This window comes from Delphinapterus leucas, chromosome 4, assembly GCF_059928025.1.
Source record: "Delphinapterus leucas isolate spDelLeu-1000000601 "Yukka" chromosome 4, BTC_Dleu_Yukka2, whole genome shotgun sequence".
In the NCBI taxonomy this organism is placed as follows: Eukaryota; Metazoa; Chordata; class Mammalia; order Artiodactyla; family Monodontidae; genus Delphinapterus; species Delphinapterus leucas.
Window position 1 is genome coordinate 131,094,609 of NC_143132.1, and position 26,798 is coordinate 131,121,406.

At 37.2% G+C, this 26,798-nt stretch overlaps 1 protein-coding gene across 6 annotated transcripts in view; it reads right to left on the reverse strand.

Annotated features, from left to right (window-relative positions):
- Nucleotides 1-26,798, reverse strand: part of ARMC8 (armadillo repeat containing 8) — a 106,858-nt gene that overhangs the window by 64,967 nt on the left and 15,093 nt on the right. For 5 of the 6 annotated variants that reach the window (XM_022582582.3, XM_089911105.1, XM_089911104.1 and 2 more), the window contains exons 2-5: nucleotides 20,598-20,674; nucleotides 4,684-4,755; nucleotides 3,190-3,332; nucleotides 2,988-3,085 (exon numbers count right to left, since the gene is read on the reverse strand). In XM_022582582.3, the coding sequence (XP_022438290.1) occupies nucleotides 2,988-3,085; nucleotides 3,190-3,332; nucleotides 4,684-4,755; nucleotides 20,598-20,674 (390 nt within the window). The remainder of the gene's footprint in view (nucleotides 1-2,987; nucleotides 3,086-3,189; nucleotides 3,333-4,683; nucleotides 4,756-20,597; nucleotides 20,675-26,798) is intronic. The other variant, XM_022582583.3, reaches the window with a different exon arrangement.

Consider the following 26,798-nt stretch of genomic DNA (forward strand, 5'->3'; position numbering starts at 1 on the left):
TTTTCTTACGTAAAGAAGTTTGTGTAGACTAGTGTTCTCCAAATTATGCACCACAATCCATTAGTGGGTCATGAAATCAGTTTAGAGAGGGAGGAGGAAGGAGCTAAATCAGTTAACCAGGATCTATTTCTCCCCCATTACTGGGCCGGGGGTTGGGGAGAAACTTATAGGGTAAAGAAGATGGGTGATTGGTTTAATTTCTTTGTAAACATGACAATTGGACTTTCAGGAAAACAGATGGAGAGCCCTTCTATGTGGAATGTTTTGAGGAGGATGTCCACATTTTAGAAGTGCTTACAGTTAACCAGTGGTTCTCAAAGAGTGGTCTGTGGACCAGTAGCATCTCAAGTTACTGGGAAACCTGTTAGAAATGCATATTCTCAGGCCCTACCCCACACTCACTGAATCAGAAACTCTGTAGGTAGAGTCCAGGATTCTGTGTTTAATGAGCTCTCCAGGTAATTCTGGTGCATGCTCAAGTTTGAGAACCAGTGTAGTAAACAGTCTTTGGATTTATGAGGCACAGCTCCCTGAAGAATGCTGCACAAATCCCTGAGGTATAAAATTGAGATGTTTCATAATTTAGAGCCTCCCTGCTGTGTGAGGTGACCCACAAACCTCACAGACCTTATGCATCATTACAAGCCAGAGGAGCAAGGGCCTAATGTAGGAAAAACAAACTATGGAGGCACGTGGGCATGTTCCCTCTCCCTGCCTGCTTTGCCTGTGCCTCTTGACTGCTTATATTCTTGAAATACTTGTAAAACATGATTCTGGACAAGATCTCTGATTCATTGTGTGTCCACTTTGAAACTCTGACATTCTGTGTGTCAGCTCAGAGAATCACAACCAGCATTTTTTTTTAATGAAAAAGGATAGAACAGAAATCAGAAGGCACCACATTTATGGAACTGTTTTGTGAAGACTATCTCAGGATGTTCCACCACCCCTCACCCCCTCCCCTTTCCACCCCCCCACACACAGTATGGCAGTGGAAAATATCATTCTTACTGTGGACTGTGGATAAGAGTTTGAAAAATACTAGTCTGGATAATTTTTATTAAGAAAGTCCCAAGTAATCAACAGATAAAAACACCCCCTAATACTCCCTGAAGTTTTTGAAAACCACTGAATGACTCTAAAGATCTTTAGATTCTCTCACACATACTCTGATTCTAGCCTGGTAAGTAAGCCTCTAACAAGTTGCTTCTGGTTCACCTCTCCAGCCGAAATGAACACGGATTCCCTTCCTGCATTAGACTATTCTGTCCACTGTCCTGCATATTCTCTCTTACACAGATGTTTCCTAGAACAGCTTCTTTTCTCTCCGCTCCTTGAAATCTTATCCATTATTCAAGACCAGGTCGAATTCTACCTTCTCTACAAAGCCTATTCTACTGGATTTAACCTATAGTGAGTGCATTAAATATACTCCTTAATTTGTACCTATTAGGAAATTAAGAAGGGTCTTTTTACAAAAACCAAAAGAAAAAAAACAGCTTACAAATTCCTCAAGATCTGAGACGATCTTTCACTTCTTTACAAAGCCTAGAATGTTTGATATTTGCAAATTAGCAAGACTTCAAACACTTCTTGAGACTTTTCTACAACACAGTTATCACAGTTAAGATCAGTTTCGAGATGCTAAATATGGGTTGGCCAAAAGGTTCGTTCGTTTTTTTCCATTAAGATGGCTCCAGTAGCACTTTGCTGTCTTTAACTTTATTGAAAACAATTTTGTTAGATTGTATGTGACAGCTGTCATATCAGTGTGCATTTAAAAAAAGACTTATCAAAATTGGTGAATTTTTGTGTAGCCATTTTAATATTGAAGATGGAAGAAAAAAGGCAACATTTTCGGCATATTATGCTTTATTATTTCAAGAAAGGTAAAAATGCAACTGAAACGCAAAAAAAGATTTGTGCAGTGTATGGAGAAGATGCTGTGACTGAACATGTCAAAAATGGTTTGTGAAGTTCTGTGCTGGAGATTTCTTGCTGGACGTTACTCCATGGTCGGGTAGAACAGTTGACAGCAATTGAATCAAGACATTAGTTGAGAACGATAAACGTTATACCACGTGGGAGGTAGCCAACATACTCAAAATATCCAAATCATGCCTTGAAAATCATTTGCACCAGCTTGGTTATGTTCACCGCTTTGATGTTTGGGTTCCACATAAGTTAAGAATAAAAAACCTTCTTGACCGTATTTCCACATGCGGTTCTCTACTGAAACATAATGAAAAAGTTCCGTTTTTAAAACAATTTGTGGTGGGCAATGAAAAGTGGATACTGTGCAATAACGTGGAATGGAAGAGATCATGGGGCAAGCAAAATGAACCACCACCAACCACACCAAAGGCCGGTCTTCATCCAAAGAAGGTGATGTTGTCCATATGGTGGGATTGGAAGGGAGTCCTCTATTATGAGCTCCTTCCGGAAAACCAAACAATTAATTCCAACAAGTGCTGCTCCCAGTTAGATCAACTGAAAGCAGGACTAGACGAAAAGCGTCCAGAATTAGTCAACAGAAAATGCATAATCTTCCATCAGGATAACGCAAGACCGCATGTTTCTTTGATGACCAGGCAAAAACTGTTACAGCTTGGCTGGGAAGCTCTGATTCATCGGCCATATTCACCAGACATTGCACATTCAGATTTCCATTTATTTAGGTCTTTACAAAATTCTCTTAATGGAAAAAATTTCAATTCCCTGAAAGACTGTAAAAGGCACCTGGACCAGTTCTTTGCTCAAAAAGATAAAAAGTTTTGGGAAGATGGAATTATGAAGTTGCCTGAAAAACGGCAGAAGGTAGTGGAACAAAAGGGTGAATACGCTGTTCAATAAAGTTCTTGGTGAAAATGAAAAATGTGTCTTTCATTTTTACTTAAAAACTGAAGGCACTTTTTGGTCAACCCAATAAATTAGAAGTGCGCTGTTAGTAAAATGTAACTGATGATTCAAAAACACCTAAAACTCACTGTATACAGTAGTTCCTCTGGAGTAACGGGACTGGTGAAGATGGTGCGCAGGCATCGGAGGCAAGCTTCAATGAACTTCAGGTCTGGGGACAGTAGTCCTATTAATAGAAAACAGATTTGAGACTCATCCTTTCAACTCATATTTGAAACTCTGCAAACTGATTCTAATTTTTACTTGTATAAAAATGACTTCTTTACATACCTTGCAGTAAGGCAGGGATAATATGGCAATCGAGTAGAGACTTAACATTGTTTTCAGTACCCATAGCAAGACTTCCCAATACCACTGCACATTCGGTTTTCAACTCTGTGCTTGAGGTTTCTTGCTGAAGCAAGTACAATAATCTAAAAAGAAAGAACTTAATAAACAGAAGAGACTAAAAAACTTAAAAGTAAACATTAGCTAAAAGTAATGTTACAGAAAAAGGCTACCAATACAGCCCACACACTGAAAATATGGTTGGCGAGCTTATGGAGGGCTAGGAAATGGTCATATTTTTATATAAGCTGTTACTTTAATAATGGAATATAGAGTGGGGGTGGATCTAAAGAGATTTTCTTCATTTTGAGCAACAGAACTATCATATAATCTTAGTTTATCAGAACTGTGAATCTGAAAGTTGTCCACAAGTGATCTCTGTGGAAACAGCAGCACCACAGTCCACGTTATCTGCCACTCCAGGATAAGAAGACTCCCAAAGCCAAGTGCTGCCGGATCTTAAGGACCTTGAATACCCAATACTGCAGTTCAGAGATCACAGAGATCTAGCCTAGAGGGAATATTCAGAGTCCTTGTGCTGCTCTTCAAGCAAGGGAAGCTCTCTTCTTTCTCCAGTCCTCCTGTTAGGGAGATCAGAAGATCCTATTTCTACTCCAGGCCAGCCTGACAAATAAATACTCCCCAAATTCTAACAATCCACCACTTATGACCATCTCCTTTATGTTCTAATGTAGAACCTTCATGTTCTCTAAAGCATATTTATATATACTGAGCACTAATTCCCTAAGAAAGGCTGCTGACAGCTTTATAGTGACCAAAGGTCAATCACGTTAAAAACAATAAAACCATTAATCCTATATTAAAAGATAGAAAAGAAGAAAGAGAAAAACCCAAAACATTAAAAAATTCTGAATGAAAAACTTACAGCAATTGCACATAAAACTTAGTTCTGGGTAGCAAAGGCAAAGAGGAAGTTATACAACTGTCACTGTCTACCAAAAGGAAGCTTATTAGCTTCATCAGAAGAAATCAAACTTTCTATGTTAACTTAAAAACCAGCAAATTCGAAAAATTAGAAATTAAAAAATCAGGGTTAAAAAACCAAGAATTTTTTTTAAACTCAAAAAGGTTTTGCGAATCCTAATAAATTATTATCCAATCATACAAAAACTGCCAGAGTGCAAAGGAGACAGGGAAGATTCAGGCTGGTGTACACTGCTTATCTACACAACACATCCTTTTATTGCAGGGTCAATGATCTTCCTGAACCTCTAAGAAGTATTAATACATTTGTTTCATATTCCATTCCCTGGTACCTTAATTTTTTTTAAAGAGATGCTTCATATACTTCAAAGCATTTATTAAAAAAAAATAAGAACAGACAATACAGAAAAAAGATAGGTCTTATGGTTGAGAATGAGAAATACATTCAAAACTTAGTATGAATAGCAGAAAAGGGGATGACAGCAAACTTACCTTGGAACAGCTCCTAGAACAATGAGGTTGGCTTTCTGCTTGTTGTTTCCAATTACAGCATTTTTCATGTCTCTGAATTCAGGGGAAAGAGAAAGGGTAAGGTATGTTGAGACATCACAGAAAAATAAAAGATCAATGCATCCCACTTTACCTTTATTATGCAACATCTTGGATTGGCAAGTACAGAAGTTAGGGACAAAGTGAAAACACTGACGCTTTCCCACCTGGAGTGCCAAAGGGAAGGGACAGAGATAGGTACCTTATAAACCTGGGGCTGTAAAATAGAAGAGTAGCAAGGTGGGGGGGAGGGGGGAATGAGAGACATCTTGAGTATTGGCAAAAGACTTCCAATACAAAGAAAGTTGAGTTCTTCAAAAAGGCTGCCAATCCTTTGAATAAAAAGAAATATAGGCCATCTTCTCACGCACAGCTCTGGGAGGAGGGAGTAAAAGCAGCCAGCCGACAGAACAGATCTGATCTTGCTTCAGGGACAATGACTTTCCTTTTTTCCTTTTTTTCTGAATTCTCTGGACTGAATATTTCTGATTCCATTTTATCTCCTTTATTGTCTTATTAGCTGTACCTCTTTGGGTTTTGTTTTGTTGTTTTTCAGTGGTTGCTTTACAATTTACAATATGCATCTTTTAACTTAACACAGTCAATCTTCAAGGGATATTGTCCCATTTCATGTGTATTTTAAGAGCCTTGAAAGCATATACCTTCATCTTCCCATCCATTCTTTGAGCTGCTGTCATAGTTTTATTTTTAAATTAGTTAGAAACAACGTAATATACTGTACTTTTTTTTTTTTTTTTTTGGCTGTGCTGTGAGATCTGTGGGATCTTAGTTTCCCCACCAGGGGTTGAACCCATGCCCCCTGCAGTAGAAGCACGGAGCCCTAACCACTGGACCACCAGGGAATTCCCTATATTGTATTATTTTTGATTTAAAAGCCACTTATCTTTTAAGGAGATTTAAAAATAAGAAAAAATCTTTTATATTTCCCATATGTTCACCAGTATTTTTTATTCTAGCTACACTCAGATCTTTATTTCACCAGGAGTAACACTCTATTCCATAAAAAGAATATCAATGACCAGTTGGTTCACAAACACATGGTTGTTCCCAAAAGACAGGCAGAGAAAATACAAATAGCTCAAAATAAGCCCAGTACTAATAAAATGTTTAATTAAAAAAACTTACGCTAATTGGTCAGTAGTGCTATCTTAATATAGAACATTAGAACACTGTGATTCTCAAAGTATGGAAGAAGGCATCAGAGACTCCATGGGCATTTCAGAAGTTTAAGAGAGAGTCTGGAAATTTCTGGCCATTTTTAAAATAGAAAGCCTTTTTTGCACAATCCTAAAGAAAATCATATTTTTCAGGACTGTACCTGCCTTGTAAATGAAAAGGAGACAATACTTTTTTTTTTTGAATTTTGTTTTATTTTTTTGTACAGCAGGTTCTTATTAGTTATCCATTTTATACATATTAGTGTATATATGGCAATCCCAATCTCCCAATTCATCCCACCACCACCACCCCCCACTCCACTTTCCCCCCTTGGTGTCCACACGTTTGCTTTCTGCATCTGTGTCTCAATATCTGCCCTGCAAACTGGTTCATCTGTACCATTTTCTAGTTTCCACATATACACGTTAATATACAATATTTGTTTTTCTCTTTCTGACTTACCTCACTCTGTATGACAGTCTCTAGATCCATCCACGTCTCTACAAATGACCCAATTTCGTTCCTTTTTATGGCTGAGTAATAGTCCATTGTATACATGTACCACATCTTCTTTATCCATTCATCTGATGATGGGCATTTAGGTTGCTTCCATGTCCTGGCTACTGTAAATAGTGCTGCAATGAACACTGGGGTGCATGACTCTTTTTGAATTATGGTTTTCTCTGGGTATATGCCCAGTAGTGGGATTGCTGGGTCATATGGTAGTTCTATTTGTAGTTTTTTAAGGAACCTCCATACTGTTCTCCATAGTGGCTGTATCAATTTACATTCCCACCAACAGTGCAAGAGGATTCCCTTTTCTCCACACCCTCTCCAGCATTTGTTGTTTGTAGATTTTCTGACGATGCCCAATCTAACTGGTGTGAGGTGATACCTCACTGTGGTTTTGATTTGCATTTCTCTAATAATTAGTGATGTTGAGCAGCTTTTCATGTGCTTCTTGGCCATCTGTATGTCTTCTCTGGAGAAATGTCTATTTAGGTCTTCTGCCCATTTTTGGATTGGGTTGTTTGTTTTTTAATATTGAGCTGCACGAGTTTATATATTTTGGAGATTAATCCTTTGTCCGCTGATTTGTTTGCAAATATTTTCTCACATTCTGAGGGTTGTCTTTTCATCTTGTTTGTAGTTTCCTTTGCTGTGCAAAAACTTTTAAGTTTCATTAGGTCCCATTTGTTTATTTTTGTTTTTATTTCCATTACTCTAGGAGGTGGATCAAAAAAGACCTTGCTGTGATTTATGTCAAAGAGTGTTCTTCCTATGTTTTCCTCTAAGAGTTTTATAGTTTCTGGCCTCACATTAAGGTTTCTAAACCGTTTTGAGTTTATTTTTGTGTATGGTGTTAGGGAGTGTTCTAATTTCATTCTTTTACATGTAGCCGTCCAGTTCTCCAAGCACCACTTATTGAAGAGACTGTCTTTTCTCCATTGTATATCCTTGCCTCCTTTGTCATAGATTAGTTGACCATAGGTGTGTGGGTTTATCTCTGGGCTTTCTATCCTGTTCCATTGATCTATATTTCTGGTTTTGTGCCAGTACCATATTGTCTTGATTACTGTAGCTTTGTAGTATAGTCTGAAGTCAGGGAGTCTGATTCCTCCAGCTCCATTTTTTCCCCTCAAGACCGCTTTGGCTATTTGGGGTCTTTTGTGTCTCCATACAAATTTTAAGATTTTTTGTTCTAGTTCTGTAAAAATGCCACTGGTAATTTGATAGCGATTGCATTCAATCAGTAGATTGCTTTGGGTAGTACAGTCATTTCCACAATATTGATTCTTCCAATCCAAGAACATGGTATATCTCTCCATCTGTTTGTATCATCTTTAATTTCTTTCATCAGTGTCTTATAGTTTTCTGCATACAGGTCTTTTGTCTCCCTAGGCAGGTTTATACCTAGGTATTTTATTCTTTTTGTTGCAATGGTAAAAGGGAGTGTTTCCTTAATTTCTCTTTCAGATTTTTCATCATCAGTGTACAGGAATGCAAGAGATTTCTGTGCATTAATTTTGTATCCTGCAAGTTTACCAAATTCATTAGCTCTAGTAGTTTTCTGGTGGCATCTTTAGGATTCTCTATGTATAGTATCATGTCATCTGGAAACAGTGACAGTTTTACTTCTTCTTTTCCAATTTGGAGTTCTTTTATTTCTTTTTCTTCTCTGATTGCCATGGCTAGGACTTCCAAAACTATGTTGAATAATAGTGGGGAGAGTGGACATCCTTGTCTTGTTCCTGGTTTTAGAGGAAATGCTTTCAGTTCTTCACCATTGAGAATGATGTTTGCTGTGGGTTTGTCATATATGGCCTTTATTATGTTGAGGTAGGTTCCCTCTATGCCCACTTTCTGGAGAGATTTTATCATAAATGGGTGTTGAATTTTGTCAAAAGCTTTCTCTGCATCTATTGAGATGATCATACGGGTTTTCTTCTTCAATTTGTTAATATGGTGTACCACACTGATTGATTTGTGTATACTGAAGAATCCTTGCATCCCTGGGATATATCCCACTTGTTCATGGTGTATGATCCTTTTAATGTGTTCTTGGATTCTGTTTGCAAGTATTTTGTTGAGGATTTTTGCATCTATATTCATGAGGATATTGGTCTGTAATTTTCTTTTTTTGTAATATCTTTGTCTGGTTTTGGTATCAGGGTGATGGTGGCCTCATAGAATGAGTTTGGGAGTGTTCCTTCCTCTGCAATTTTTTGGAAGAGTTTGAGAAGGATGGGTGTTAAGTGCTTCTCTAAATGTTTGATAGAATTCACCTGCGAAGCCATCTGGTCCTGGACTTTTCTTTGTTGGAAGATTTTTAATCACAGTTTCAATTTCATTACTTGTGATTGGTCTGTTCATATTTTCTATTTCTTCCTGGTTCAGTCTTAGAAGGTTATACCTTTCTAAAAATTTGTCCATTTCTTCCAGGTTGTCCATTTTACTGGCATAGAGTTGCTTGTAGTAGTCTCTTAGGATGCTTTGTATTTCTGTGGTGTCCATTAACTTCTCCTTTTTCATTTCTAATTTTATTGATTTGAGTCTTCTCCCTCTTTTTCTTGATGAGTCCGGCTAAGGATTTATCAATTTTGTTTATCTTCTCAAAGAACCAGCTTTTAGTTTTACTAATCTTTGCTACTGTTTTCTTTGTTTCTATTTCATTTATTTCTGCTTTGTTTTTTATGATTTCATTTCTTCTACTAACTTTGGGTTTTGTTTGTTCTTCTTTCTCTAGTTCTTTTAGGTGTAAGGTTAGATTGTTTATTTGAGATGTTTGTTGTTTCTTGAGGTAGGATTGTATAGCTATAAACTTCCTTTTTAGAACTGCTCTTGCTGCATCCCATAGGTTTTGGATTGTCGTGTTTTCATTGTCATTTGTCTCTAGGTATTTTTTGATTTCCTCTTTGATTTCTTCAGTGATCTCTTGGTTATTTAGTAACATATTGTTTAGCCTCCATGTGTTTTTGTTTTTGATGGTTTTTTCCCTGTAATTGATTTCTAATCTCATAGTGTTGTTGTGAGAAAAGATGCTTGATATGATTTCAATTTTCTTAAATTTACTGAGGCTTAATTTGTGACCCAAGGTGTGATCTATCCTGGAGAATGTTCCATGCGCACTTGAGAATAAAGTGTAACCTGCTGTTTTTGGATGGAATCTCCTATAAATATCAAATAAATCTATCTGGTCTATTGTGTCATTTAAAGCTTCTGTTTCCTTATTTTCATTTTGGATGACCTGTCCATTGGTGTAAGTGAGGTGTTAAAGTCCCCCACTATTATTGTGTTACTGTCGATTTCCTCTTTTATAGCTGCTAGCAGTTGCCTTATGTATTGAGGTGCTCCTATGTTGGGTGCATATATATATTTATAATTGTTATATCTTCTCCTTGGATTGATCTCTTGATCATTATGTACTGTCCTTCCTTGTGTGTTGTAACATTCTTTATTTTAAAGTCTATTTTATCTGATATGAGTATTGCTACTTCAGCTTTCTTTTGATTTCCATTTGCATGGAATATCTTTTTCCATCCTCTCACTTTCAGTCTGTATGTGTCCCTAGGTCTGAAGTGGGTCTCTTGTAGACAGCATATATATGGGTCTTGTTTTTGTATCCGTTCAGTGAGCCTGTGTCTTTTGGTTGGAGCATTTAATCCATTCACATTTAAGGTAATTATCGATTTGTATGTCCCTATTACCATTTTCTTAACTGTTTTGGGTTTGTTTTTTGTAGGTCCTTTTCTTCTCTTGTGTTTCCCACTTAGAGAAGTTCCTTTAGCATTTGTTGTAGAGCTGGTTTGGTGGTGCTGAATTCTCTCAGCTTTTGCTTGTCTGTAAAGCTTTTGATTTCTCCATCGAATCTGAATGAGATCCAGTAATCTTGGTTGTAGATTCTTCCCTCTCATCACTTTAAATATGTCATGCCACTCCCTTCTGGCTTGTAGAGTTTCTGCTGAGAAATCAGCTGTTAACCTTATGGGAGTTCCCTTGTATGTTATTTGTCATTTTTCCCTTGCTGCTTTCAATACTTTTTCTTTGTCTTTAATTTTTGCCAATTTGATTACTATGTGTCTCGGCATGTTTCTCCTTGGGTTTATCCTGTATGGGACTCTCTGCACTTCCCGGACTTGGGTGGCTATTTCCTTTCCCATGTTAAGGAAGTTTTTGACTATAATCTCTTCAAATATTTTCTCGGGTCCTTTCTCTCTGTCTTCTCCTTCTGGGACCCCTATAATGTGAATGTTGTTGCCTTTAATGTTGTCCCAGAGGTCTCTTAGGCTGTCTTCATTTCTTTTCATTCTTTTTTCTTTATTCTGTTCTGCAGAGGTGAATTCCACCATTCTGTCTTCCAGGTCACTTATCTGTTCTTCTGCCTCAGTTATTCTGCTATTGATTTCTTCTAGTGTAGTTTTCATTTCAGTTATTGTATTGTTTATTTCTGTGTGTTTGTTCTTTAATTCTTCTAGGTCTTTGTTAAACATTTCTTGCATCTTCTCGATCTTTGCCTCCATTCTTTTTCTGAGGTCCTGGATCATCTTCACTATCATTATTCTGAATTCTTTTTCTGGAAGGTTGCCTATCTCCACTTCCTTTAGTTGTTTTTCTGGGGTTTTATCTTTTTCCTTCATCTGGTACATAGCCCTCTGTCTTTTCATCTTGTCTATCTTTCTGTGAATGTGGTTTTTGTTCCACAGGCTGCAGGATTGTAGTTCTTCTGGCTTCTGCTCGAGACTATACTTTTCATTAAAAGTTATTTCACTTTGGAAAATCAGATCAGTGGCACTCATGGTATATGGGTCATCAATACCATACCTACATCAGTCCATAGTTTCTGCTCTTGCATTCATACCTCATTAAGTTTTCTAACATGGTCACCCCTAAGCACTTACATATTGAAACATTATAAATTATCTTTTTTTCATATTCCAAAATACATTCCCCTAATTACTTACTGAGATCTCTTTGACTTCTCTTTTAGGCAGCAGAGCTCTACAGTATACAGGAATTTTTTGCTGACCATGAAAGTTACAAATCTGAAAAAGTTCTGTAACTGGCAAACCATGATCTTATAGAAAAACAGAGTAGAAAGTGGGGGCGGGGGGGGAGTTATTAAGAAAATCAGTGACTAAATGTTATCGTCAGCTTGTGTTTCCAGTACCAACCAATTTCACTGGCATTGAAAACCCTGGTAACAATAATTATAATACCCCTCTCCTTAATTACCTTCTTCAATTATTACAGAAAAATGCTGCTATGACGTAATGGTCTGCTGAAAGCTGATTCTCCCCACAAGTTTTTGAATAGCATTTTCACAAGTCTTGAGCCAAACACTGTACCTGTTAGTCTTCTTCCTTCAGCTCAGTGCTTGAGGGTGGTCTATTTTTCAGGTCCTTACCTCTCTCTCTGTAAATATCCCTCAGATCTTCCATATGGTTTATAGGGGATCAGCAGGAGTATTTTTTGTTTATGAGGACTAAGCTGAATGAAGTTTACTAAGGTTTTAACCAAGTTCTGATACATGATTATAAAATTATGTGATACTGAAGCTTCCCTGAGCAAAGCATAGTTGATGATAAGTTGTACATCTAAGCTCCTGCCTCCTTATGGATGTCTGCTGTTTTCTTAGAGACCTGCTTCCCAATTGTCAGCTTATAGACCCTAACCTAGCAGTCTGTCATCTCCTTTCATCTTCTTTTCTCTTAATGTGTTCTGCCTATACCAACACAGTACATTCATTTGTCCAGTAGCTATCTATCTACTGAGGGTTTATTTATGCCAGGTGCCATTCTGGAGGTTCTCTCTATTCTGGAATTCCCAACCCTAACATTTTCTCAGATTTCTCCCCATTCTTCCTAAACGAAGCAGAAATGAGGTGTCCCCACCTTATAAACACAACCCAAATACCTCAAACCATGCCAGAGTAAATGTTTTTATAGACAAAAGCAAACAAAAACTCCAAAACCAACTTTCCAGTTCTCCTAACAGTTTGCAAAAAGGACACGAAGGAGGCAGCTGGTAGTTATAGAGTAATCGCAGGCTAAAGAGAACACAATTAATAAAATGGACCAATGTCTAAAGAAAACAATTCTTGCTCTGGCTCTAATAAGTAAAATATATCTATACTAGACAAGGAAGAGATGTTAGCGCCCTGCAAATAAATTCTATTCAGTTGTACCAGAAGATCATTTCTATGAAAGAGTTAAAATCGAAAGAGACAATAATGAATACATATACTCATTTTTAGCAGATCTAAGTACAGGGTAAGATTCAATTTCAGAGCCAGCCAAATGAAGCTTCTTTCAGTTCCCAGAGTGTAGCTATTTTCTTTCTCTTTCATTTCCTTATTATTCCCTCCCTTATATCATTCCCTGGCCAATGTTACTCATCTTTCAGGTCTGAGCTTCTATGTCAGTGTCATCCTCCAGGAAGCATGCCCTGACAACTCCCAAGTCTGGGTTAGGTATCCCTCCTAGTGGCCTGTATCATAACATACTCATTACTTTTTTAGGAAAGAAGTCTGTCTCCTCTTCAGAGGCAAGAAACCAGTCTGACCTGGAAATATCAGAGAAGTTACTATCAATGGATCACAAAACATACCATATAGAAATCCGTATTTTTGTAAAATACAAACTCACAACTATCAAGATGGGAGCACAACAAAACTAGGTAGGGTTTACACATTGCTTTGAAGTTCACAAAGCATTCCATACCCATTATTTAATCTTCACCACAATCTTGAGTAATATTAACCCCATTTTACAGATGAGGAAGCTAAGACTTGGGTTTGGGCTCTTCTCAGAGCTCCACAATAAATGACACAGCCAGTCTCAACCCATGTCCCTTATGCCAAGTGTTTTTTCCATTACCTCCAGTGATATCAGGCATTCAGAGAAAAGACAAAAGAATTTAGTAAATGAATTTCCTTTTTCCTCCTGTCTTTCAATTTACATTTTTATGCAAAATAAAAGCATATCTTTTAGGCAAAGACATCCTTTCCCCAGCAGATCAAACAAATATATAATCTCAATCTCATGTCCATCAATCCTTAATATTGGAGGGGGTGGAATGCCCTACTAACATACTACTGAAATTCAACAATTACTTTTTGAGCTCAGCACTGTGCTAGGCTCTATGAAGGATACAAAAGCATCACATAATGAGATGTCTGATCTGAAGAGTTTACAATCTTTTTGAGAAGAAAAAAATAACACTAACAATGTAAGGCAGTGTATATTATAAATAGTGTGCTTATAGGGCTGAGAAAAGTAGATGATAAGACAAGCTTCACAGGTTTTGAAGCAATGGTAGGAACTAAGATGGACCTTAGAAAATGGCTAGGATTTGAATAAGTGGATGAGGAGGGCAAAAGGAACCATACCGGAAATGGATATGGCACACTTCTGGGGCAGTACCAGGAGCCAAGATTGAAAAGAAGGTTCCTTTTAAGGTGGAACATTAAGCATGGAACAAAGTTAGAAAAATGAAAGGGAGAAGAGACAAACTAAAGGGGGATGGATTAAGGAGAAATCATGTTTTTGATCAGAAAAAGGACATGAAGGAAGCAATGACAATGGAAGATAAGCTGAATGTGGAATGGACTGGAATACAGATAATTCTAGAGTCAAGAGAGGCAACTAAACGGCTGATGCCCTTCCTCTGTGGTCCCAAGACCCTCTGTGCTTATCATTATCACAGTATTCACTAATCAAACTACAGTGAACTGTCTCTTTAGTTATCTGACTCCTGCATTAGACTTTTGGATCTCCCAGAGCAGTGACTAATTATTCACTCTTATATACTCCCATACTAGCACAATGCCTACCTAGCACCTGACAGGCACTCAATAAATGTTTGTTTAAAAAACTACTCAATCCATCCAGGTATCTGGTTATATGAGACTAAGTAGCAGCATAGGAACCATTAACAGAGAGGACATTTTAAGGAAGCAGCTAACAAGATGATTTGATAGGTTTGACAGGTACAGGAAATGTGATATGTGACATGTCTTGAGTGACTACTTCAAGTCTGGGTGCCTGGGTGCAGAGAACACTAGGAAGTTTGGAGAATAAATCCCTTAGCAAGACAAGGATCTATCTTGAATTTATACATACTGAATTATCTTTGAGATGAGATAAGAATATCTGGGTAGAAAAGCTAAAATGTAAGCCTTGGGGATAGTCTACTCCTTGAGGATGGGAACAGAGGAGTCGATATTAAGATGTTACAAAAATGCATTTGGCAGAGAACATTTTCAGCTAAAATCTAGCTAGAACCTTAAATTTGCCCAGTAATAAATGGACTCAAAATGCACCCACTTTTACATGGAGGTTAACCTTTCTACTTCCTTTCTTTGCTCTGAAGGAGTTTAATTTTTAGTGTGGTAGAGAAAAAGGTCTTGAATATAAAAACGAGATGTCCAGTGCCTACTACAGCATATGTCTAAATCAGAGTATTATGATTTGTGATCAAAACCAAGAGAGAAAGTAAACACCACACTTTGTCATTAAAATAGTAGGAAAAGTAAAAAAAATAATAATTGGAACCTAGACCTGTTGGAGAAACAAAGTCTAAGTCAATCAGGTATGAGCATATTATTCCTAAACAGTCAAGACAGCATAAATTTTAACTGAAAACCTAATTATCATCTAAAAATAGAAAAGTATCTTTAAAGTCATTGAAGGCTGGGGCCAGAAGCTAAAGATCAATGATGTCATTTTCATTTTGAACCAGTATGACTCTTCACTTACCTGAAGCAGCTCTTATTTGGAATACTACACATTCATTCTTGGTCTAATTGGCATGAAGTAGCCAAAAAGTACAGTAGATATGGAAAAGTACAGTCTAACGCCTGACCTACTTATGAAAACTCACTTTTCATAAGACATAAGGAAGAAATATGTATTTGTGGGTAGCTATAATAAGGCAACAGGGTAAACAACTTAACAAAATTATTTGGACTTGGAAAATTACAAACTTAATCACTGCTCTGACGCTGTAATAATAATTATTATGATGTTCTTTTTGGAAAATGTAACAACCAAACATCCAAGTACAATAAGTTTCTAATATCCAGCATGGTTAAGGAATGAGATTATTCATATTCCAATCAAAATCACCGTCATCATATGTGAATTGCCAATTTTAAAAGAAGTGGATAATGATGATCTATTATTCAAACTAAAGTTACTTTTAACATAAGGCTTTGATTCAGCAGGTACTTAAGAGATTTACAGTGAACTTCATTTCAAGTCAACTTAGGCAACTATTGTGCACCTACTATATGTATAAATTGAACAGAACTGAGAATTGACAGTAATTTAGTTCATTCTTATCAACAAATTACCCTGAGGTGTAGATTTCTGGAATGTAGGGTAGCGTCAGATACAGTTCCGATTTTTATAAACACTAGTTTAGGAGTTGTACTTAACTCTGTTTTATCAGAGTTATCAGGTGATTACAAATCACCTTACATTCTCCAAAAATGAAAAGTGCAATGTAATAACTGCACTAATAAATGTAAAATATTTTTACAGTACATTAATAAATATTTTTAATATATGTAATCATTCCAAAGAACATCAGAAATGTGTTAGAACATTATGAATATGGAAGCATACAGTTAAGTGGCTTATAAATATGAAAAGATATATATACAGATATGCATACAAATATTAAGCTATTTTTGATGTTCAAAGTTAGTATCACATACATATATAAACAGCTTATATATCTGTACACAAAACTATGTCAATCTGATCTAACAATTTCTGGAAAATCTTGCTACCCTTTTAAGCAGACTAACCTGTCTCAGAATACAAAGTTTTAAACAAGTAACTCTCAGAATCACTCCATTTCATTTGGTATTAAGGTCATCTTCACTTATGTTTACCTGTAACACTTTTGAAAGTAACTAACAGGACATTTCTTTTGAATTAGCCTAAAACTTATCCTTAATTTAAAATTTCCAAAAGCCAGAGGCTTCATTTTATGGGAGCTCATATCTTTAGGACATGCAAGAAAATGGAAAGTGCCTATATTCTACTGAAACCAGAGGTACATATTTGCTTGGAACCAGAGAATGAAGTACCAAAACCATTACCAAAATGAACTTATTTCATCAGTATATTAAAATACTTCAGAAGACACTTTTTAAAAATTGATACTTGGTGAAAAGCACACAATTCTACAGTATCCACAACTGCCTGCCTTAGTTTACCAGAAAGAGCCAATCTAGTTTTCTAGTTTGATTCAACTTTGAAACTACAAAGCCAGCCACATTTGCTTATATCATCTTTTGCCTTTCAACATAGGGAATATCAATGTAAGGCCACAGGGGGATATCTGTTTATTTTTTTCACGGAGAATCACTAACGTCAAAACCAGATTCAGGTGCTCTAATTTAGGTATGTTAAAAAAAAAAAAAAGCACAATATTTAAGCAGCTTTAACTCAAGGTCTACAAAAACATTTCAACAGTTATTCTTCTGCAACTATGAAATTTAACATGGTTGAGCTAATACCAGAGTAACTTCACCAAAAACATCCTGTAATTGTTTTTTTAAAGTCACACGCAGATCACCACACTAGAGGAAGCTGAAAATTTGCAATACGGTATAGTTTATCTGATGTACCTACTCTCTGTTGTAGTTGCAAAGGCTGTAGTTTATGACCTACACAGCTGATTGCCGTGTTCTCTCTGCTCATATCTGACTCCTATCTTACTCCATTAACTACTCAGTTACACATTTGAAAACTTGCTTTTCAGGACCTAATTCTGTTTTCAAACCTTTAGTATAATAGGACCATTCAAATTTATGCTAAATATTGTACTATAAACAAAAAAGTTGTCTCTAGGATAACTCCTCATTCTTTAACAATTAAACTTAAGCAGTTCTGATGTTTAATAGTATTCTTCAAAGGCATACTCACTGACTAGGTAAAACAGTCCTTCACAACATGGGTTATCTACAAAGAAGTTCCCTATATTTATGCATAGGGCTATGGCTCTAACTCAGCTGAGTAGATTAGTTAGAGGCCTTGATGAAAAGTTATTATTCATCTTTAATTTCTTCGATTTTGTTTTTCCTGCTAGTGAAAAATCAGACTAATATTGCTAGAAAAATGATAGAGCTCTGGTTGTCTCATAGCTAAAGCTAGTCATCAATTCTTTTTTATGTCCTTCGAATTGGATATTTTGGATTCAAAGCTGGTTACTTCAGCCTCTGTCTTTTCCTTCCCTAAAACCAGAAGGCTACCTTTGGTTGTTTACACTCTGTGGCCACCTTCCTTCTACCTGCCTCTTTTGGTCTAGTAATGGTCTCTGTATGACTGACTCAACGGTGGCTGTGTAATGTATATTAAATAAAAGAAAAGAATTGGTCAATTCTCTTTTCCTAAACATCATTTTGGCTCCCCCTTTTCCTCTATCAATATTGTATTATTCTTGTATTAGACAAGGTTACTTAAAAGTAAATGTTAAAAATTTAACTCATTTTTCATTCAATTGACTACGTACAATTAATCTTCAGACAGTAACAAAATTCAGGAAAGAATTAAGTCAGAAAGGATAATTTTTTCTCTCTGCGGTAAAGAAAGCTTTATCAAATCATACTACACACGCCCCCAGAAGGCCATAAAGTGAAAAGATTTTGGGTGATCTGTCCGTTTCAAACTCTAAATAGATTTTAGTATTTTAAGTAGCAATCACATTTACTGGAACGTGTTATCACTCAGATTTTCTTGTCTGAATCAAGAATTCTAGCTCCTCTCCCTCTTCTTCTCCTTCGGTGGGAATTGTTTTATCTCTTTGACATTTTTTTAGCTTTTCTTTCTCTTCTTTGAAAAGAATCACCTTATTTTTGAAGTTGTTTTAAATTAGGGTCAATAACTACTAACCATTTAAGTACCAATTTGTGGGCATCCACAACATACCAGGCACCGAATGTTATATTTCTGTCTTAATTCTTAATCACTTGGCAAGATGGGCAGTATTACTCTCTCTTTACAGATGATAAAGTTGACGCTCAAAGAAATCAAATAACCTGCCCAAGCACTGTACTAGGAAAGGACTCTACTAGGAAGTATCAGAACCAGGTATCCAACCTACCGTTGTCCAACTTGAAAGCCCATGCTCTTTCTACTCCACTATCCCTCTACACAAACCTTTCTTATCTTCTTAGCTGACAGCTAAGTGTCTTAGACTTGATAATTTTTTAAGAGGCACTAAGTCTATCAAACTATACCGTAGCTAGTTTGAAATAAGACACTCTTCCCAGTGTTTTTTTTTTTGCAGTACGCGGGCCTCTCACTGTTGTGGCCTCTCCCATTGCGGAGCACAGGCTCCGGACGTGCAGGCTCAATGGCCATGGCTCACGGGCCCAGCCGCTCCGCAGCATGTGGGATCTTCCCGGACCGGGGCACGAACCCGTGTCCCCTGCATCGGCAGGCGGACTCTCAACCACTGCGCCACCAGGGAAACCCTTCCCAGTGTTTTTTATGCCTTATTTGATATTTAATCACCTTTAAAAAAGCTACAGTGTTTTTTGGTAAATGAGAAATTTCTAACAGTGACAACACTTGAATCAGCTACTCACATCAGATATGACTCAAGATACAAGTCTTTCACGCAGAATCCTTGACTGAGAAATTTAGCTTTTCTCCTAAACTGCCACAGAAGCAGTAATAATGAAAACAACAACAACAATAACATCATCTTATATCATTTACTGAATACTTAATGAGTCTGACATTTCCAGCGGAACTATTTATTGAGGAATCTTAAGTGATCTCTAGGATTAGCAATATACAAAGCTGTGTCTAGCTTTGTGTGGGGGAGTGTCTGCCTGTCCAAGAAAGAATGTCAAATTAAACCTATCTCTTCCACTAATTTGTGTGTGTAGGTACAACCCAAACTGATTTATTTAAGAGACAGATTTAATACCACTTTTCCTGGTATTAATCAAACTAGACTTAAAGGCGCTGATTAAATCATTATAGTCTCCCAGTTAAGGGGACAAAGGCAAAGTTAACATAATGAGAAAACAAGAAATATCATCTCCTGTTTCTGTAAACTGAGAAGATGTGAAGAGAAGGTGTCGAGTTTCCCAGGTGGATCTCCATCCAGCTCCTCACCTTCCCTACTAGCTCAGTTTGAAGAGTCAAGCAGCCTTACTTATCTTGCCTCTACTTTACAAATACACACTCTCAAGAAAGACGTCCCTGCTATAGAGCTTTTTTTTTTTTTTTTGGAATTGGGACGCATCCTAGCCTTGCCATGGTTGAGCAAGAGTTAAACTAAAGATGTTATCTTGCTGATAACACTAACAGGGTTAAGGAGAAAGGGACTCATTTGTGCCCCTACTGCTATCCCAAATATCTCATCCTGACCTTTTTTGGGTCCTCCTTCCCCAGGACACAGCTCAGCCCTATGGGTGCTCCGTGTTTCCCAACCCTATGAGTCAGTCGCCTTAGGCTAGACCTTCTTTCTTACAAGTAATGTGATAAGAGCATGAAAATCTGCTCTTAGGAGAGAGAATTCATCTTTCAATCATTTGCAATCTTATCGCACTTGTCCCACTTTTTTTTAAGAATAATCACCTCGGGTATGTTGCTTAAAAATATTTCCTCTCATTAAACATGAGGCAATTGTGGAGAACATGAAGGGCATTTAGGTTATCAAGAGTTTATTTAAAATGTGGAAAAAAAAAGTTTATTTAAATTTTCTAATGACTGCTTTCTAAATTCTTGTATTTAGAACATCACTAGGAAATTCAAACCTTAAAGACAGTCAATGAGTTAACCAAAAACAAAGCAAAACAAGAAGCCCAAAACCCTGGTGACCTATTCTCCCACCCCCTTTCCGATTATCAAAGATAATCAATTTTACTCTCTTGCTTTTGCTGGATATTGAAGTCACAAAAGCATTCTCCAAAGTAAACATTTTTTAAAATGTAAAACAAGTATTCTACAAAAAATGAAGCTAACCATGTCAGTTAACTATCCAACAGACAATTCTTTATAGTACCATATTAAAGTCATGAATGTCAAGGGGTCTTTCCAAAACAGAAGAAAAAAGTTACAACCCTGCATTTTCAGAATTATAATACTTGACAGATTCAAACATGAAACAAACAAGACTTTTTGATAGACTCTTAAATACATACTACTTACATGACACCTTGTAGAACTTTCTGGGGATCAGGGTCAAATAGCCTGTCAACATAGTGGCGACTGCTAGCTGTTACTTCCTAGAAAGTGGGGGGAAAAATTATGACATCTGAAGCCGTGCAAATCACAAATTCACAGTATCACCCATAACATCAAACAGCTATATAATCTAACTTAAGGTAGAAGCATTAGAATTTTTATAAATACTTATTATAATTAAATCTATCTGAGAAAATCTTGTGACAAGATAAAACATAAGATGGGGAAGAAAGAGATACCCGGTTCTCACTAAAAACATAACTAGACAGTGGGACCTTTGCAGTGAGCCCTGCAAGCTCTGCCATGGAAGAACTGGGCGTTAAGTATTGAGAAGCAAGCTAAGTTTCTTAATTAACTGTTGGATGTCACCTACACACGAAAAAAACATGGGAAGGTTGCTTCTGTTTATACCCACTAAAGGGAGGGAAAATCTGATTCTCAGCAAGGAAAAAAGGGTAAGGACTTCATGAACAGTTTATGAAGGGCAGTCTTGGTGCAAGAGGAAGACTCTCAAAGTGATGCAGAGGAGAGCTATACTGCTAGGAAGCAGACATATGCAAAAAATAAAAACGAATATAAAGGAGTTGTCACGCTTCCTGTGAGGGAAAAAAAATTAAGAATTAGGGTGATTTATCAGGTCCAAAAGAGCTACCCAGTCTGAACTGGCTAAAGCTGGGCAGAAGAGGGAGAGTTAGAATATGAAGAGCAGGGGAGACACTTACCTCCTTTTATTTGTAGGGTTTGCACTGTTATTTCTTGTAATACTTATTTGGGGGGCATACTTATTTTTTATATTTAATTTTCAATACTTAACATTATTTAAAACAAAGAACATGTTTAAGAACCAGGAAAAAAGAATTTTTGTCCCTTGCTGTTTCTTCCTGATGCCTGCTGGAATATGCTGCTCATGTACTATGACCCATTAGCAATAAATTATTATAGAGAGGAAGAAATACTTTTCCAGTTTACCCAGAACCCCTGATCAGAAAAGAGTTAACTGCTAAGACACAGTGCCAGCTTAAAATTCTGAATCTCCAAAAATAACTCTGGAAAAAATTCTATAAACTCAAATTTCCTGACAATATAGCTAATCCAAAATCAAAGTGTATTTTCACATTATGAGCTTGCAACCAAAATACCCTTGTAGGCAACTCAAGTACCCACTTTTAATACATACTCCATTTATAAAGAACAAACTGGCAGCAAATAAGCCAAACTGATGAAAATTCTTGTGCCTAATAGGGTACCATTAAGTATTTGCTAACGGGGTCTGGTTTCCTCAAAATAACAGAATCACAGAGTTAGAAGGACTCTTAATTATCTCTCTCAATCCCCTGGTTAACAAATGAGGGCTGATCTTTACCCAGATGTCAGACTGTCAAATGTTAAGTAGGGATGCAAACAACTGTACAAATATATCAAGAAACAATATACACAAGAGCAAAATCCAGGGTAAAACAGAAAACAGTATTCCTATAATACAAACAGATATGTCTTCTCACTCCATTTGAGCACATGTGCTTTCCTGACTTTCCAACATGGTAAGTTCTGAGAACTTCAGACTCTTAGACTCCTCCTATGTAAGGAAAGATTCTGATTTTATTGTTTCTCTCCACACACTCTCCCACAGCTCTACATCTCTTGCCTCTCAATGTGGTTTTTAAAAAGGTACTTGGGTTTAAGACCTTATTTTAAACAACATAAATTTCTCCCATTAATAGCAACTCTATTGCTCTATGCCTGGTTCATTCAATTTAACAAGCACTGCGTACCTAGTACACGCAAGGCACTGAGGAAGGCATTAAAGGCCAAAAAAAAAGTAAGGCATGGTCCCTCCCCTCAAGAATTCATATTCTCTTGTAACTGTGTTTACATGTTTATATTCCCTACTAGAATATAAAACAGAAGAATACATAGTGAAGATTTCTTAGAGGAGTTGGTTTTGGAAAATGAATAAGAGTGCATGAGAACAGACAAGGAAAGAATCAGGGTCACAACCACAGCCATAAGGCATGTGAAGCCAACACACAAATACCATCAGCAAGTATACCAGTTGCTGGCACTGAAAAAGAAGGGAGGAAGGTAGAAAGGCAACCACAGAATATAAAACACAAAAGGCTAATCAATGGGCAGCCAATAATTGAAGTGTTCAGATTGCCTTTTGGTCAAAGTTCTATGCTAGGTGCCAAAGAAAATACAAGAGGATGTGAAGGCAGAACAGTGCACTTAAAGAGCTTACATCTATAAAGGGGTCAGTCCTATGTACAAAAAATGATCCTCTGAGCTGCCTAGGTAGCAGCAAGCTGAGAGGATATAGTCACTTGTTCAATCTGATTTTACTCTTATGCTTTTGCTTAACAAATTTACTTAGTTGTTTGTATGGGACACTTCTCATATTTCACTGCTTTCCTTTTGTAGATCAGTCTCTCCCCTTTCAGCCCTCTTCTCTCGTCTTTCAAAAGGCAGCCTGGAAATATATGACTTTGAGAGAGAAGGCAATTGGTGCAGATATTAAATAAGTTGGTCAGAGATAATTTCTTTAAAAGGTGACACTTGAGCAAAGACCTGAAAAAGGTCAAGGAGTAAGTCATGCAGCTACCTGGGAGCAAAGCTTTTTAAGCAAAGAGAACAACAAATGCAAAGGCTCTGAAATGTTAAGTGTCTGCTGGGATCAAAGAACAGGTCATTACAGCAGACCTGGGAGCAGAATGAGCAAAGGAGAAAACAGTAGGAGATGAGGTCAGAGAAGAGTGGCCAGATGGTAAAGAGCTGCGGTGTCCAATATGATAGCCACTAGTCTCATATGGCTGTTGGGCATTTGCAATGTGCCTAGAAACTGAATTTAAAATTTTTAAACTTTAATTAAAATTAAAATTTAAAAACCAATACTGGATTCAGTTATTAGAAAACTTCTAAGAATGTTGTGAATTACTTAAGTATGTAAATTTACTTTCAACTGTAAATTTCATGAAACCTAAATACTGATCAAGTATTTCCAAACAAAATACAAATCAAGTATTTCCAACCAAAATTTGTTATCAAAATTGTGTAAAATACACACCAGATTTTTGAAGACTTGATATAAAAAAGTAAAACAATTTCACTGATAATTCATTACACTGATTACATGTTGAAATAATATTTGGATATACTGGTTTAAATTAGATATATTGAAATTAATTTCATGTTTTCTTTTTACTTGTATAGCATGGTTGCTGGAAAATTTTTAATTACATATGTGGTTGGCATTATTTTTCCACTGGACAACACTGGTATAGACCCTTGTTGGTCATTGTAAGGATTTTTATTTTTATGGTGTGAGTTGGGAAGCCATTAGAGAGTTTTGAGAAAGTAGAGACATGAACTGACTTGTTTTAAAAGGACTGCTCTGGTTGCAACTTTAGAAACAGACAAATGTGTGGAGGGGGCTAGGGAACAAAGCAGGGAGACTAGGGAGGAGGCTATTCAATAATTAGAAATGCTGTCACTTCAGAGAGATGATGGAAGCCTGGACTAGGGCAAGAGTTCTGGAGGTAGTAAGAGTCACTCAGATTCCTGATAAATGTTAAAGCTGAAATGACTATCAAACTGGATATGCTGTCAGAGTAGATGTGGAGTGTGAAAGAATAGACAAGCCAAGGATTACACTTAAAGTTTTTGCCTGAGCACCTAGAAAGTCAGACTGAGTTGTCAGTTAATGAGATGAGGAAGACTGTGGGAGATGCAGGTTTGAGCGAGAAGATCAAAAGTTCAGTTTTGGACATGTTAGGACTGAGAATTTTATTAGCCACCCAAGTGAGAATGTCAAGTTAGCAGTTGAATATGTCTAGAGTTTAGGAGAGAGTTGTGGGTGGGAGATACAAATTAGGGAGTTGACAGATTATACACAGGATAAGTTCACTTAGGGAATAACCATGATAAGGCAAGGCCTGAAGACTGAACTCTGGAGCATCTGAACAAGCAGCCAGTATGGTGGGAGGAAATCTGAGAAGCCAGATAGGGTAAGGTTTCAAGGAGGGAGTAATCAAATATGCCAAATGCTACAGATGTGTAGCATAAGATAATAACTAAGACCTGACCATTAGACTTAGGAACATGGAGGTCATCGGTGATCTTGACAACAAGTGTGGGCAGAGTGGTGGGGTCAAAGCCTGCTTGGCAAGGGTTTAAGAGAGAATGGGAAAAGAGGAATTAGAGAAAGTACACACAGACAGCTCTTTCAAGGAGTTTCACTGTAAAGGGGAGTGAAGAAAGAGAGTAAGAGCTAGAGGGACAAGCGAAGTCAGGAGAGCTTTTTTTTTTTTTTTTAAAGCCGGAATAAATTAAAGCATACTTATTGATCGACGGAAGTTTTTGTTTTGTTTTGATAAAGAAAAACATGCTGCACTGGGGTAGGGGGAGAACTTCTGGAACAACGTTCATAATAATTGAGAGGGAAGTGGATTTACTGACCAAGTAGAACATGGAAAGTACAACAGTCAGAGGCAATAAATTAGGTGGATACGGTGATGAGAGCTTGTGGACATTCTCTCTGATTATCTCTATTTTCTGAAAGTTAAAATTGTGGGGTTGGGTGTGAGACTGAAGAACAGAAGGAATAAAACACAGCATGGGCCAGAAAATATACCAGGACTGCCAGGCAGCACTAACCTTCTTGAGGTTCATGATTATGAATTTAAAGTGAGACCAGTCAGCATGGCTGTGTTTTCCTCCAGCTACATTAAAATATACAGAAGTAGACATGAATAATAGAGTTAGATTTAACCAGGCAAGGATGACAAAGCCAAAGGAATGGGTCAGCTGAGTTGAGGGTATATGCAAAGTTGAGATTATAATGACAGGCCTATTGAAGACCAATGAAAAAGCGGTAGGATTAATGGCATGCAGGTAACAGGGGGATTGACGAAGGCTTGTAGGTGTTCGGGTAGAAGGAGTGGTTTGGGAGGACAGAAGGTGGTGACCAGAATTTGTAAAACTGAAGAGATTATGAAGGGGTTTTAGTTATTGGTAACGTCAAGGTCTAGGAAATAACCATGGGGACAAACACCTCAAGGGAACACAGAGGATATATCATTGGGCAAGTCTAGAGTTTTAGAAAAACTGTCTACATAGGTAATGAAATTTCCATAAATTATCACAGAAATAGTGCTAGAAAAAGTGAACATGAGCTAGGAGCTAAAATCTTAAATAAATGAGGGGGAATGATCCAGGGGATCTATAGATGACTACAAGGTAGAGTCTGATGAGATTCAGAGCTGGAATGTTTAGAGAAAAGGGAAGAGAGGGGTCTGAAAAGAGCAATGAGGAGCAATTCTGTCTCCACTTCTAGGCCTAGAGATATGAGGGATATGGGAAGAAAAAGAGCCAACAGCTGATAAGACTGCAGGAGAAAGCTGAGGAAAAGGGTGTCAAGAGGTGAAAAGCCTGGTTTCAGTCTAAACAAAAAGATGAAGGAAATGTTCAGACAAGAGGGTGAGGATAACAGAAACCCAGTGAAAGAAGCGGGAGAGAGGCAAGTGTTCTGGATAGAAAAGTAAATGGACAGAGACACATGCGCATGAGGAAGGACCCTAGAGTCCTGGGCTTCTTGTGGTAGTTAATGTAAACAGAGATAAAGAGCTTAATCCTGAATGTTGGGGAGGGACAGTTTGATCTAGGCACTAATTTACCCCTGAAATAAGACAAACACTGGAGTTTCTTCCTCCCTCCTGCCCATAGAGGCCAAAAGGTTAAGAGAGTGTCTGATGATCTGTTCTTTCAAGACGTGGCTTCACGCTCGCTTCAAAACACTAATACCCTTTTATTTTTTTTTTATTCTTTTTTTTTTTGATGAAAATATTTATTATTTTTTTTAAGATTTTTTTTACATCTTTATTGGAGTATAATTGCTTTACAATGGTGTGTTAGTTTCTGCTTTATAACAAAGTGAATCAGTTATACATATACATATGTTCCCATACCTCTTCCCTCTTGCGTCTCCCTCCCTCCCACCCTCCCTATCCCAACCCTCCAGGCGGTCACAAAGCACTGAGCTGATCTCCCTGTGCTATGCGGCTGCTTCCCACTAGCTATCTACCCTACGTTTGGTAGTGTATATATGTCCATGCCTCTCTCTCGCTTTGTCACAGCTTACCCTTCCCCCTCCCCATATCCTCAAGTCCATTC